Consider the following 13229-nt stretch of genomic DNA (forward strand, 5'->3'; position numbering starts at 1 on the left):
ATCACCTTGGAACTTATCACCAACTCGCGATAGCTATCCATCTTACTCCGCAGGATCTACCTGTTTAAATAAACAAAGCACAGATACCTGCTCTGATACCAATTGTTAATGTAAGATAAGCAAGCTATGCTATGTAGAACACACAGTAGTACAGGGTTATTCAATTCCAAGAAATACGACTATATTTATTCTTTCAAAAGCTCTTATACGTTCTTCTTAAAAGCAATAAATCAAACAAGCTCAAGACAAACCTCGACTTGTTTGCTAGTCAACTCGTTCAGAGATCTAAGACAGACTCTGAACCACCTAAGCTCTTAACCCCTAGATGCTTTGCTTCTCCTTCTTAGGACGTACAAAACTCTCTATTGCTAAAAGCTCTCCCTGTGTGTTAACCGGCAACACAGTGCCAACGCCTCCTTTATATATTTTTGAGGAAGCCCTAGATCTAATCTATCTACCCAATGGAAACTTTCCATTTCTTCTACTTCAGCGAATAAGCCAATCTTCCTTTTCTTTTTAGATCGATTGCTTCTTCTTCAAGTATTCCTTTAATGTCCCTCTTCATTAAATCTTCTTTTAATACATCGGTCTTGATACGTGCTTCTCACGAACCACCTCTCTGATGTAGTAGTTCATGTCACACTTCATGAACTACTTCAGCTCTGCTACAGCATCGTCTTCCCATACACCTTCAATATAGTGCATTAATATTGTGATGAAATAAACTAAACACAAGTAGTGATATCCAGAAAATCATGATGGTAACGTTAGCGTATAAAAAACACTTTTTCGTATTTTCCGTCTCTTCCGTTATTGATTTATATCTTTTTATATGCATTTGGAGATTTTATTATATGTCTTTAACCAGAAATTTGTTTATTTGAAATGTTTAGTGATTCGTGAGTCGTGATGCAATTTTCCTTTTACCTATAAAGCAAAAAAATGGGATCCACTCCATCCCCACAGGACGAAGATTCTAGCATCCGACCTACTATTTCACGTGATCGACGCACGTGACATACTTGGTTTATATCGTGTGGATGCTTTCATTAAAAGTTTAATATTAAGTTAGTGTTACTTGTTACTTTATAAATAGCTCCTGTGGCGTACGTACGTTATTCACTGATTTTTTTTTTTTTTTTTTTTTTTTTTTTTTTGGACGCACATATTATTTTGGTTTTTGGACGCACATACTATTTTGGTTTATAATTATTCACTGATTAATATATTAACACAAATTTCATGATTCATGACTCACGAGACATAAATCATACTGTCTGATTTAAAAACATACATAAATTTTATGTCAGAACCACTATAATTTTCTTATATGAGCACTATACTTACATAATTAATTTTTTTAGTGTATATATGTTGATGTTAGCCTTTCTTTTTGCTAAAATTGATGTTTTTTTACTTAACTAAAATTGATGTTAGCCTTGAAAAAGTGGATTATATAACATTTTCATAGGAGTTCACGTAGATACATATATACTCATCGAGCTCAAATTGTTAGTCGAACCAAAGTAAATTTAGTTATGATCTAAAATTAGTTTTTTGTTATATTATTATCTGCTTACGCCAACACATAACCCGTTTTGTTAAATTGAATATTCTGAGCCGGTACGTTTGTAAATTGTCCAACTTTATAAAAAATATATAGAAATTGTCCAACTTCAATTATTGCATATCTAGTCATGCACATTAACTTTTTTCGACTTGTTATATTAAAAAAAAATGTGTCATGCACATTAACATTCGTAAAAATAATAAACTAAGGCCATATAATTGCCCTCGAACATGTTTGTTGTTGATAGGACAAATCCATTTCACGATTTTCGAATTTTGTTTACAACAACAAGTCAACAAATGCAAATTTAACCAGCTTTATTATTTTAAAAATTTTGCATCGTTCAACGGACTTTTAGTCTTAGGACATTCCCAACTTAACCTGATATTTTCCTACGATATGGAGTAAAATTGAATGACTGATCGTTCGTAGCCAAGTGGTTACTGAGCTATACCTTCGGATCCTGGCGTGAGGGGTTCGACCCTTCTTTACCTCAGTCAGAAGATTAAAGATCTAAAGTGACCAAAGTTGACAAAAAAAATGGAGTAAAATTGAATATAAAGTAACAAATGTTCAAACCTAATTTTATATTTTATTCCATTTTAAAGTTTACTCTATAAATGGAGTAATCTATTTTTTGTTTGTATGATTTTATTATAGAATGAGAAATGAAATATGATTGAAACACTTTTACTTTATATTCATTTTTACTGTATTTTGAAAGAAAAAAATTGAGTAGTGCATTAGAGATACTCTTAGCTAGGAATGACACATAACAGATATCTGGAATTTTAAGAATATCAGTGATCTACTGTTCTGTACGAATAATCGATTTTTCGATCTGAGATCCGTGATGTTTTGGATATTCGGTGTTACGGATATCCGAAAAAATCAGTATATTTACCGGATATCTGATTCGATCCGTCGATCCGATAAAAATAATAAAAAATTCCATTTTTTCAAATAAATTAAAAGAAAAGGAATTTTATATAGAATAATAATATTTCATTACAAATTATTTAAAAAAATTAGTAACCAAATAATTAATTTAGTGGGTAAAATAATTAAAAATCTATATAGAGATATTAAATTATATATAATTTTATATATGCATATGTACATTACGGATCAGATTAGATATTCGTTTTTAAAAAATGAGTTTTTGTGATTTGCTCTTTTTGGTGGATATTGAAGTTTAGTATTTATTTTGATTCGTAAAGTTACGCATATCCAGATTTTTCGGATCGAATTAAAAGGAATAACAGATCGAATCAAATTTTACGGATATAGCTTACTCAGTCCCCTACTTGAAACGTGTAGGATTGATCACGATGAGTATTACTTAGGGCTTGACTGGTTTCCCCGCTACCACCCGCAAACGCAGCTTTTGCGATTGATGGCGGTTGACAGCGTTTCAAAACAATCATATAAACCGCTACAAATCGCTGCAAACCGCTCTGAACCTCTTAAAATCAAAAGCTGATTCCAGCTAGCGTTTGCGGTTGCGGGCGGTTGCGGTTGGATACATAAATATAAAATTAAATTTTAAAAATATTTTAAATTTTTAAATTAAAAATTAAAAATCTGAAAATAAAAATATTATAAATAAAAATATATACGCATTTTAATTATTAATTTAAATTCACAAACATTATCATAATTTTTTTATAAAAATTTTAAACTAGCTATTCATTAGAATTTTTAAAAAATTAATATAGATACAAATATAAAGTATTCTTTTAAAAGTTTTAATATAAATCTTCAAAAAATTAATTATTAAAATTATAACTTTCAACTAATTTAAAATAAATAAATAAATAAAATATTATTATTAATTATATTATATTAATAGTTATTATATTTTATCAAGATAGTATGTTTTATATTTTTTATAATATTATAATATGTTTATATTGGTAACTTATTATTAAACTGCTGCAATATTTCATAATCAACCAGTCACAAATATCCCGCAAACGCAACAATTTTCAAACGTTGTGCCAGTCATACAAAACGCTAAATAACGCTTGCAACCGCAACCACCCGCAGCCGCAAACTCCCGCAACCGCAACTGCAACAGCTGCGTTTGAACCAGTCGGGCCCTTACTTTAAAATGCTGAAGCGGTTGAAATGTTGAAAAATAAATGTGACCACTTACAATCAGAGCCGCTGAGTCTTTAAGATGCTATAAACAAACAAGAGAACATTTTTATTTTTGTTAATCTATTCATAATGTATTTCTTTCAGTTATTACTCTTATTTGCATAAATTAATTATTTGACTTATTATTTAATGAACTAATTAATGTAAACCAGTCACTCAGCCATTAGGCATTTGTTGTTGAATCCAGTTGTCCACTAGTATGTCTTGAAGGTGCAATGTCAAGAAGCCGCTAAACAACAATTAAGCATATTGTTAGATTATCAGAATTTAAACATTAACAAATTATTTATTTATTATATTATATATGTTAAATATTATCTTTTAAAAATTACTTTTATAAGATATCAAAAAAAAACTAGTTATACAAAATGATAAATCGAACAAACTTGTGTGCTTATAATAGTATAATAGCAAAAGCTCAATGTTTGATTATAGACAAATTAATTAGTACAATATAATATACCTAAGTGAATTGTAAACCACTTTTTAATTAGGGAACATGGTAATTCTAAAACACGGTTAAATTTAAATTATTTAAAAAATCAGAGAACTTAATATATTTTATTGCTTAGACAAGTTATATTGATTTGGACTAATTTGAAACAATTTAGAAAATCATTTCCATTATGACCATGGCAACGAAGATATTATACCGTGCAATCCAAATGGGCCAATAAATTCTGAAGATATTAGGCCCAAGTTTAAATCGATAAATGATGTGGTTCGTGGGGTTAACATTGTTGACAATATGTTTTCCGGGTCGGGTAATGGGGAATCGGGGACCAGATTAATTGGATCAGACGAGTAAGGTTTTTGAGAATGTTGACTAGGTGGTCGTTGACCACTAGATCAACGACCACCAGATCAACGGTGGATATAGGATCGGTTGATGGAGACGGAACGTCTTGGACCGTCGATTTTTAACCCAGTTATGTTGTTCCCGAATTTGATCAACCACGTGTAGTACACGCTTGTAGCGCGTGAAGGTGGTGGGTTCGTTGAGACAAACGCACCTGTTACTGCGAAAGTTTATGTAAGGGTGGATCAATGAGTTTCATTGTTATTACATTGAAGAGTTGTTGGCAGACATTTACTAGTTCCTTTTACTTTCTCAATACAATGCAATGACTAATAAATTTGCTAGTATTATTACTTCTGAAATTATGTTTTGGTTCAACAACTATCTGCTCTATTTTTCCTTACACTAGAAATTTAGAATCAAATAAAAGTAACTTTGTAAATAGTTGTCTACAAAGTACGGCAACAAAAGAAGAAAGATCTATGAAGGAGACTTCAAGGCTCTGCATCTACTTATTTAGGTGTTCCCCTTAAAGTAAATTAATTGATATTCCCAACATTGAATTTCCATTACTCCCTCTGTTTTTAAAAGATTCATGTTTTAGAAAAAAAATTTGTTTCAAAAAGATATATTTTCTACATTTTCAAGACATTAATTAATGAAAAATTGTATATTTCCAAAAATATAATTGTATTTATTAAAATCTTATTGGTTCAAAATTTTGGGGAATTGTTAATTAATAAAAACAATGCATTGGTAACTAAAATTTTATGTTTTTCTTAATAAGTGTGAAAATTCTAAAACATGGATCTTACAGGAACAGAGGGAGTATAATTTTTCAGTAATCATTCTGCAAATTTCTTTTTTTTTTTTTTTTGCAAAAGAAAGCTAAAAATTTTTTTTGTCATGGAAAGCTAAATACTTTATTAACAAAGAAAGTCGGTGAAAATCAAAAGTATTATTCTCTTATAATTGATGAATAATTTGGAACAAAGCAAACTTTATGACGATTAAAGTATAACATGGGGTGTAAGCAAAGTCTAATACGAAAGATTTATTTTCTCATAAATCAATGATGCTTCAGAAGTTCGTACGTATAACATGAAATATCATAGTAAAATTGCAGAATCTATCTCTCAAAAAACAAAAACAAAAAAAATTGCAGAATCAGACAAATAAATTAATAATTGGTTGATTTAAAAGTTAAAACCGTAAAATGACATATATTGTATTATTATATAGACTAGTATAACATAAACTACGAAAGCATAATCTATGATTAAAAAATCACAAATTTATTGTCATTGGCCAGTCATCAAAGAGTTGTATAACTTTATGAACTCAGCTTTATACCAAACATGCATGCTTGATCTTTTTATAGTCTTTGCATTTCCGTGTGAATAAAGCAAAAATACCTACTAAAAATAAAATCATTCTGTTAAATAAAATCGGAATTCGAGTCGGTTCATTGGAATAGTAAAGCAAACATTTCCAACACAAATAATGACCTTTAATGACTAGCCTGCATCTTCTTTATAAACCACTCCTCATAGTTTACTCTCTCTCTCTCTCTCTCTCTCTCTCTCCTTCTCTCAAGAAAAAGGCAAAAATCAAGAAGAACGAGATGAGACTCTATCGCTTTGTTTGCTTGTTACTGTTTCTCATCACTGTTTCAACTAAATTTGATGAGATATCATCCTTAAGAAGAGACATGACAAAGCTTCTTGAAATCCAAGACAAGATTCAAGCAAGACTCGCAGCCACTCCTTCTCTCCCACCATTGTCCTCTCCTTCTTCTCCATTTCCCAAAATGGTAAGCATCTCCCACATTTTCAGTATGTGTATATACACGCACGTGTGAATGTATTTTGTTAGGGGAAATCGGCCATAAAAAACCTCAACTTTGCACGAATTGCCAAAATAAACATAAAATTTTGGGCTGGCCAAAAAAACACTAAACTTTCATTGACTTATTAATTAATTAACAATGTTTTCGTTGACTTGCCAATTTAGCATGCCGTCAGTTAATTTAACAAACGTCGTTTATTGTTGGCGTTAAAGTGAAACGACGTCGTTTTCAAATGAAATGAAACGACGTCGTTTCATATGATTTGAAAAATAAAAACAAGTAGCCCCTGGATTCGAACTCGGGTTGTGTAGGACATATGACAAAGTGTTTTACCACTGGGCTAGTGACACTTTCATTGTTTTTACTAACATATTTAATGTTATTTGATACTCATTGAATATAAATTGTTTTTCTAAAAACTTAAAAATATCTTTAAAATTCCAAACAATTGAAAAAAAAATTATTTTTATAAAATTAATTTTGAAATTAAAATGAAAAAAAAATTTCCTAAAAAATAAAAATCTTTTAAAAAATTCAATATCTAGCTTAAAATCGAAATTTAAGAAAAAAAAAATTTATTTTATAAAAAAAAATTAAATTTCGATTTTTTAAGCTAGATATTGATTTTTTTTTTAATTTTTTTATTTTAAGAAAAAAAATATTTTTATTTTAATTTCAAAATTAATTTTATAAAACTATTTCTTTTTTCAATTTTGGAATTTTAAAGATATTTTTAAGTTTTTAGAGAATTTTTTTATATTCAATGAGTACCAAATAAAATTAAATATGTTAGTAAGTACATTGAAAATGTCAATAGCCCAGTGGTAAAACACCTTGTCATAAGTCCTATCCAACCCGAGTTCGAATCCAGGGGGCTACTTGTTTTTATTTTTCAAATCATATAAAACGACGTCGTTTCATCTCATTTGAAAACGACGTCGTTTTACTTTAACGCCAACACTAAACTACGTTTGTTAAATTAACTGACGGCCTGCTAAATTGGCAAGTCAACGAAAATATTGTTAATTAATTGGCAAGTCAATGAAAGTTTAGTGTTTTTTTGGTCAATCCAAAAGTTCATGTTTGTTTTGGCAATTCGCGCAAAGTTGAGGTTTTTTATGGCCGAATTCCCATTTTGTTAGCGTGTGAGTATAATTGTGTTGGTGCAGGTGGGAAGAGTTATATACCCAATTAGCTACGGAGCTGACCCGACAGGTGGACAAGACAGTAGTGACGCAATACTCGAAGCTTTAACCGATGCTTTTCAGTTACAAACTGAGCTTAACATGCTGCCACGTGTCGCTGATCTTGGAGGTGTTATTATTGATCTCCAAGGTGGCAGTTACAAGATCGGAAAACCTCTCACGTTCCCTTCCTCCGGTGGTGGAAACCTCCTGGTTAGTACCTTAAAAGTCTTTGCTTATGAAAATTTGCAAAAAAAAAAAAATTTTGAATACGTACTTTTATTTCAACAAATTGGACTTTTTATTAAAGAAACTTTATACAAAATTTTGGATATTTTTATAAATATTTACTTATTTTTCAACGAATGGGACTTTTGTTAAAATAAAGCTGTAAACTAATATTGAATCTTGACTTGTTGTGTAATTTAGGTAAAAGGAGGGACTTTCCGGGCATCAGAAGTGTTTCCCGGTGATCGGCATTTGATCGAACTCGTGGCATCAAACTCCGGTAAACCAATGAAAATGTCTCCACAGGATACATTCTCCGACCAGAAAGACCAGAACTCTGGTATCTTCTTCGAGGATGTGACCTTCAAAGACGTTCTATTCGACTCGAGCTTCAGAGGAGGGGGTATTTTGGTAATCAACTCAGCACGTATCCGAATAACAGATTGCTACTTCCTCCATTTCACAACACAAGGGATCAAAGTCCAGGGAGGTCACGAGACGTACATCTCAAACACCTTCTTAGGACAACATTCGACGGTCGGCGGAGACAAACGAGAAAGACAGTTCTCCGGGACGGGGATCGATATCTCGAGCACCGACAACGCCATAACCGATGTGGTCATATTCTCGGCAGGGATCGGGATCTTGTTGAACGGGCAGGCTAATATGGTAACAGGCGTGCATTGCTACAACAAAGCTACGTGGTTTGGTGGAATAGGCATTCTAGTGAAGTCGCATTTGACGAGGATAGACAACTGTTACCTCGATTACACGGGGATAGTCATCGAAGACCCCGTTCACGTTCACGTCACAAACGCTCTGTTCTTGGGAGATGCGAACATCGTGTTGAGATCGGTGCATGGGAAGATTAACGGTGTGAATATTGTTAATAACATGTTTATTGGTGATCCTAAACACAATTTTCCGATGGTTAAGGTGGAAGGAGAGTTTCATGAGGTTGGTCAAGTTGTGATTGATCAGAACAACGTTGAAGGGATGGTGATGAAATCAACGACGGGGAGGTCTAGAGTTTCTGGTAATGGGACGAGATGGGTCGCTGATTTTTCCTCTGTTTTGTTATTCCCTAACCGGATAGAACATTATCAGCATTCGTTTTTCGCGCAATCTGGACAGATTCCTGCGAGTGCAGTTACTAATGTTTCAAACAATATTGTAGTTGTAGAAACTGATAGAGCTGTAACTGGAACCGTGTCAGTGATCGTTTATCAGTAGTAAAAACAACAATGTGTGCATATTTGATCATTTGTCCTAATGAGAATTTAACTCGTTATTTTCTAAAACATCTATATATAAGCTCCTTTTATTCGCGCCTAAAGCCCACTAAGGCCTAAGTTTTTGGGCCAAAAACGTTTTCGAATAAATTTGAAACGAAAACTCAAGAAATGGGGGTGCATCTAAAGAGAATCAAAACTAGAAGGGTCTTAAATGTAATTACTATTTATCAATTTATTGTAAAACCCCCCGCAAAGCCCTAACTATTGACGTCACTCCTCTCCAACATTTCCCTCTTCTTCTCCGTCAGCCATGTCTATGATTTCTCACCGTCTCAGGCGAGCGTTACTCACAGCTACTTCATCTCTCAACCGATCACTCTCTCTCTCTACGGCTTCCGTTGCTCCAACATCTGTGTCGACGGCGGTACAGAGATCCGTTCTAGGGAAGTTAACGGAAGTGACTACTCGAGCTCCGGCGAGGCTGTTTTCGACGAGGCAGTACAAGCTCTACAAAGAAGGAGACGAAATCACGGAAGACAATGTTCTGTTCGAAGGATGCGATTTCAATCACTGGCTCATCACCATGGATTTCCCCAAGGATAATCCTCTGTCCCCTGAGGAAATGGTCTCTGCCTACGAGCAAACTTGCGCCGCTGGGCTTGGTATCAGGTTCGTTTATCACAAAAGTCTGTGTCTTTGAGATTTTGATGTTCTTTTATTACACAATCAGTTTGCTTTCGTGGTGTCTGTTCCTTTGCTCATTTAGGATATGGAATACATAATATGTGACGTTTGTTTGTCTCTGCTTGGGATGTTTTTTACTGATGCGTTCGAAGCTAAACAAGACATCACTCATATTAATTTTTTTTTTTTTGTTTTTCTTTGGGTGTTTGTGGTTGAGTCAGCTTGGAAGAGGCCAAGAAGAAGATGTATGCATGTAGCACAACAACCTACCAAGGTTTTCAAGCTATCATGACTGAACAAGAATCCGAAAAGTTCAAGGGTTTGTAGTTTTTTAATACACTTGTTCTTTTTTTTCTTTGAAGAAGTTATTTCACTATGGATTTCTCACTTGTTTTGGCATGTTAACAGATCTACCTGGAGTGGTGTTCGTGTTGCCAGATTCATACATTGATCCTGAGAACAAAGAGTATGGAGGTGAGCATGGTTTTTTGCAGAACCTTCTCATTACTGATTCTTGCAACTCTACCATTGTTTTTTTTTTTTAAATATTTTCTTGTTTTTCTTCAGGGGATAAATATGAGAACGGAGTTATCACACACAGGCCGCCACCATTGCAGGCGAACCGGAGAACCCGTGAAAAGTTCAATCAGAGATCTGACCGTCAAGGCGGCAGTCCTCAAAACTTCCAAAGAAACACACATTATGGTCAACAACCTCCAATGCAAGGTGGTGGAGGGGGCTATGGTGGTCCTCACGATCAGGGAGGTTACAACCAAGGACCGCCACGATCTCCACCACCTCCATATCAGGGAGGTTACAACCAAGGGCAGGGATCTCCGGTGCCTCCATATCAGGGAGGTTATAATCAAATCGGACCTGGGAACTATAGCCAAGGACCACAAGGAGGGCCTAGGAATTTCAGTCCGCAGGGGAATGGAAACTATAGTCCTGCACCTGGAGCTGGAAATCCCAATCTTGGATATGGTCAGGGACATACTGGTCCTGGACAAGAGCTGAATCAAACCATTCCACATGCTGATCAGAGGAATGCAGCTGGAGACTGGAACAACAATAATCCAGCAGGCCAACCAGGATCTGACCAAGTAAGTGCTTCACCTTAAAATGGAATTTTGCATTTAGTTGCACTCAACTTTCCACATGTTTGGTACTGATATGTTCCTTTGTTTCAGTTTCCGCAGGGAAGAAGATAATAGATAGACACACGATGCTTGCTGCTGTGAATTGCGCTGAATGACGAGAGAATATTCAGAGCTACACTCTCTATTAAGTTTCAGAGTACATATAGGTTCTTAGTCATCTTTCTACGTTGTTTGGCTGCACCAGTAAACTTGAAACACTTTTGCAAATCATTCTTCTAAAGATCATTATTCTTCTAGATTTTTAGCCATATCCATCAAGCTATTCTATCTTATATTAAGTGTAGTGACCAAAGATTCAAAGCAACTCTGATGCGTAACTTAGAAAGAGATGAAAAATGATTAATCCTGTTAACACTTGGAGCTCTTTACAAGGATATAACGTTTCTAATAAGGCTACGAGACAGTAATTTCTTGTCTCTTCTTGACTGGTGGCAGTTTCGATAACACCCAAGTAGGAGACTCGTTTAGCCAGAGGGCTTCACCAGTCTCTTTGTGCTTGAAATCAGGAGCTTTTGCGTTTCTCTTCACACAAACAAACAACAACGATATTGTGATATATAGTCAGTTAATTCAAAAGATTGATAAAGACAAAACTGAGAAAACGATATACTACCTTGTCGATTCTATTGTCCCACCATTTATCAGGATTCTCAACCAATTCCTTCCATGATTCTTCTCCTACACCATCATTTCAGGCCAGATTTTGGTTCAGAGGAACATAAAGAACAAATGCCGGCACACATCTTGACATGGAAAACAATGGGAACTTTACCTTTGAGCTGTTTCACTCCTCTACCTTTAGGGACAAGAACATCAAACTCGAGTCCTTCGAGTTTCGGCAAAACCCAAGCAGGGGCCTTATTTAGCCACAGTGAGAGACTGCTGTCCTTGCTTTTGAAATCAGGATGCCTTGGCTTTACCTGCATGCAGGCAAAACAGAGGAGTCAAAAAACTAGTAAAAAGATATAGAAAACACCAAACTAAAATAACGGGAATAAGATGTGGTTGTTGATAGGTTGTCAAGTACATGGGCCACTTACCAATCCATTAGCTTTATTTTCGCGGTGATCCCACCAGTCTTTAGGATTTTCAATGAGGCGATTCCAAGAATCAGAAGCTTCATCCATAACTATATTCTTCTTAGCTCTAGCTAATGAGTCAAAAAAATTCATCAAACCATTAGCCCAAAGAGTTGAAAACAATGGCTAGCCAGATACTACGAGAGATACAAAAAAAAAAACTAGCTTCCTAAGAGCCTTGCTCAGACCCAACACAGGCTTGAATAACAGTTGATATGAGACGTACCAGGCTGCTTCCTAATGCCAGTTTCTTCCTTTTCAGATGATGATATAACCACAGGCGGTGACACAGGCTTCTTCTTGATGCCATGTTCTTCCTTTTCAGATGATGATACAACCAGGGGCGGAGAAGCAGGCTGCACAAAGCTAAGATTCTGTACCAATACCTGTTATCAGCAAACCAAACCACCTCAGGTTACAAAGATCTGTACAACTAAAGAAAAAAAAAACATATTCAAGAGTGAAAACAAGCAATACAATTTAGCTGTAGTAAGGGCCAAACCTGGACATTGGATTGAGCATATGTCATATTGGGAGGAGGGGAATCAATGAAAAGCTTGCCAGAAACATGAATAAGATCGTCTTTGCTTATATAACGATCAGCTGTCTTCGCTAAATCACCTTCAAATATAATCGGAATCCTGTCAAGCAAAAGCCACAACCTTTACATGATAATCACACCAAGCAATGCGTTTTCATTACAATAAATGATAAAAATAATAATCAGTACCAGAAAGCAGTGGAGGAATCTGAAGCAGACCTCTGAGAAATAACAGTGCCTGCCCAGAACTTTCCGTCGGGAGAAGCTTCGAACTGAACTGGCTGATCCACAAAACCAATCAGATTCACCCAATTCGCTGCTTCCTTCTCGTAAGCTATCTCATTTGGCCGACCCACTTCCTTCTCCTTCTGCCTCTCAGTCACCAGCGTCTTCGGAGGTGGCTTGGCTCTTTGTTTCTTTCCGCCGCTGCTTCCGGAGACGGCGGAGGGGTGGAAACGGATTCGCTGAGGGACGATTCGTTTTCCGGTTGGGGTTTCGGGAGCTCTCGAGTGGTGGAGAAACGGCGAGCACTCGATTCTTGTCAGGGAGGATTTGGAAATCAGATTCATCTTTTCATAAAAACGAGGAACAATCAATCAAATCCACACCAAGGGATTTTGACTGTGGAGGAAGACACCCTGATTTTTGTGAAGGGTTTAAGGAGCAAGGAACACAAATAGGAGAAAATGGATGATGAATGGATAGTGATTAGTGATTTACTGTCGTTTAATTGCCGC

The 13229-nt window shown here is 35.1% G+C and overlaps 3 protein-coding genes across 3 annotated transcripts; 2 read left to right on the forward strand and 1 right to left on the reverse strand.

The window, feature by feature from the left end:
• The first annotated feature begins 6034 nt into the window (after positions 1 to 6034).
• Positions 6035 to 9096, forward strand: LOC108850110 (polygalacturonase QRT3-like). The gene is made up of 3 exons (XM_057009019.1): positions 6035 to 6345; positions 7551 to 7778; positions 7995 to 9096. The coding sequence occupies exons 1-3, from the start codon at positions 6046 to 6048 to the stop codon at positions 9024 to 9026; spliced, it is 1560 nt and encodes a 519-aa protein (XP_056864999.1). The 5' UTR covers positions 6035 to 6045; the 3' UTR covers positions 9027 to 9096.
• A 178-nt stretch (positions 9097 to 9274) lies between these two features.
• On the forward strand, positions 9275 to 11112 carry LOC108854654 (multiple organellar RNA editing factor 1, mitochondrial-like). The gene is made up of 5 exons (XM_018628266.2): positions 9275 to 9697; positions 9934 to 10031; positions 10121 to 10186; positions 10280 to 10815; positions 10903 to 11112. The coding sequence occupies exons 1-5, from the start codon at positions 9339 to 9341 to the stop codon at positions 10921 to 10923; spliced, it is 1080 nt and encodes a 359-aa protein (XP_018483768.1). The 5' UTR covers positions 9275 to 9338; the 3' UTR covers positions 10924 to 11112.
• Positions 11113 to 11197: 85 nt separating this feature from the next.
• LOC108854650 (protein OSB2, chloroplastic) lies at positions 11198 to 13214 on the reverse strand. Its single transcript, XM_018628263.2, has 7 exons — positions 12682 to 13214; positions 12454 to 12592; positions 12178 to 12337; positions 11913 to 12022; positions 11645 to 11792; positions 11486 to 11550; positions 11198 to 11394 (listed from the first exon to the last, which is right to left on the reverse strand). The coding sequence occupies exons 1-7, from the start codon at positions 13059 to 13061 to the stop codon at positions 11266 to 11268; spliced, it is 1131 nt and encodes a 376-aa protein (XP_018483765.1). The 5' UTR covers positions 13062 to 13214; the 3' UTR covers positions 11198 to 11265.
• Between the last annotated feature and the right edge of the window lie 15 nt (positions 13215 to 13229).

This window comes from Raphanus sativus, chromosome 4 (assembly GCF_000801105.2).
Source record: "Raphanus sativus cultivar WK10039 chromosome 4, ASM80110v3, whole genome shotgun sequence".
Taxonomy (NCBI): domain Eukaryota; kingdom Viridiplantae; phylum Streptophyta; class Magnoliopsida; order Brassicales; family Brassicaceae; genus Raphanus; species Raphanus sativus.

Bases quoted from the DNA above. Each gene is read 5' to 3' on its own strand.
- LOC108854654 (XM_018628266.2), top strand. From the start codon at position 9,339: ATGTCTATGATTTCTCACCGTCTCAGGCGAGCGTTACTCACAGCTACT. The intron at 10,032-10,120 runs GTTTGTAGTTTT...GCATGTTAACAG, and splicing joins AGAATCCGAAAAGTTCAAGG to ATCTACCTGGAGTGGTGTTC. The intron at 10,187-10,279 runs GTGAGCATGGTT...GTTTTTCTTCAG, and splicing joins TGAGAACAAAGAGTATGGAG to GGGATAAATATGAGAACGGA.
- LOC108850110 (XM_057009019.1), top strand. From the start codon at position 6,046: ATGACTAGCCTGCATCTTCTTTATAAACCACTCCTCATAGTTTACTCT. The intron at 6,346-7,550 runs GTAAGCATCTCC...GTGTTGGTGCAG, and splicing joins CTTCTCCATTTCCCAAAATG to GTGGGAAGAGTTATATACCC. The intron at 7,779-7,994 runs GTTAGTACCTTA...TGTGTAATTTAG, and splicing joins CCGGTGGTGGAAACCTCCTG to GTAAAAGGAGGGACTTTCCG.
- LOC108854650 (XM_018628263.2), bottom strand. From the start codon at position 13,061: ATGAATCTGATTTCCAAATCCTCCCTGACAAGAATCGAGTGCTCGCCG. The intron at 11,551-11,644 runs GTAAAGTTCCCA...ATGATGGTGTAG, and splicing joins AGGAGTGAAACAGCTCAAAG to GAGAAGAATCATGGAAGGAA. The intron at 11,395-11,485 runs GTAGTATATCGT...GTTTGTGTGAAG, and splicing joins GGGACAATAGAATCGACAAG to AGAAACGCAAAAGCTCCTGA.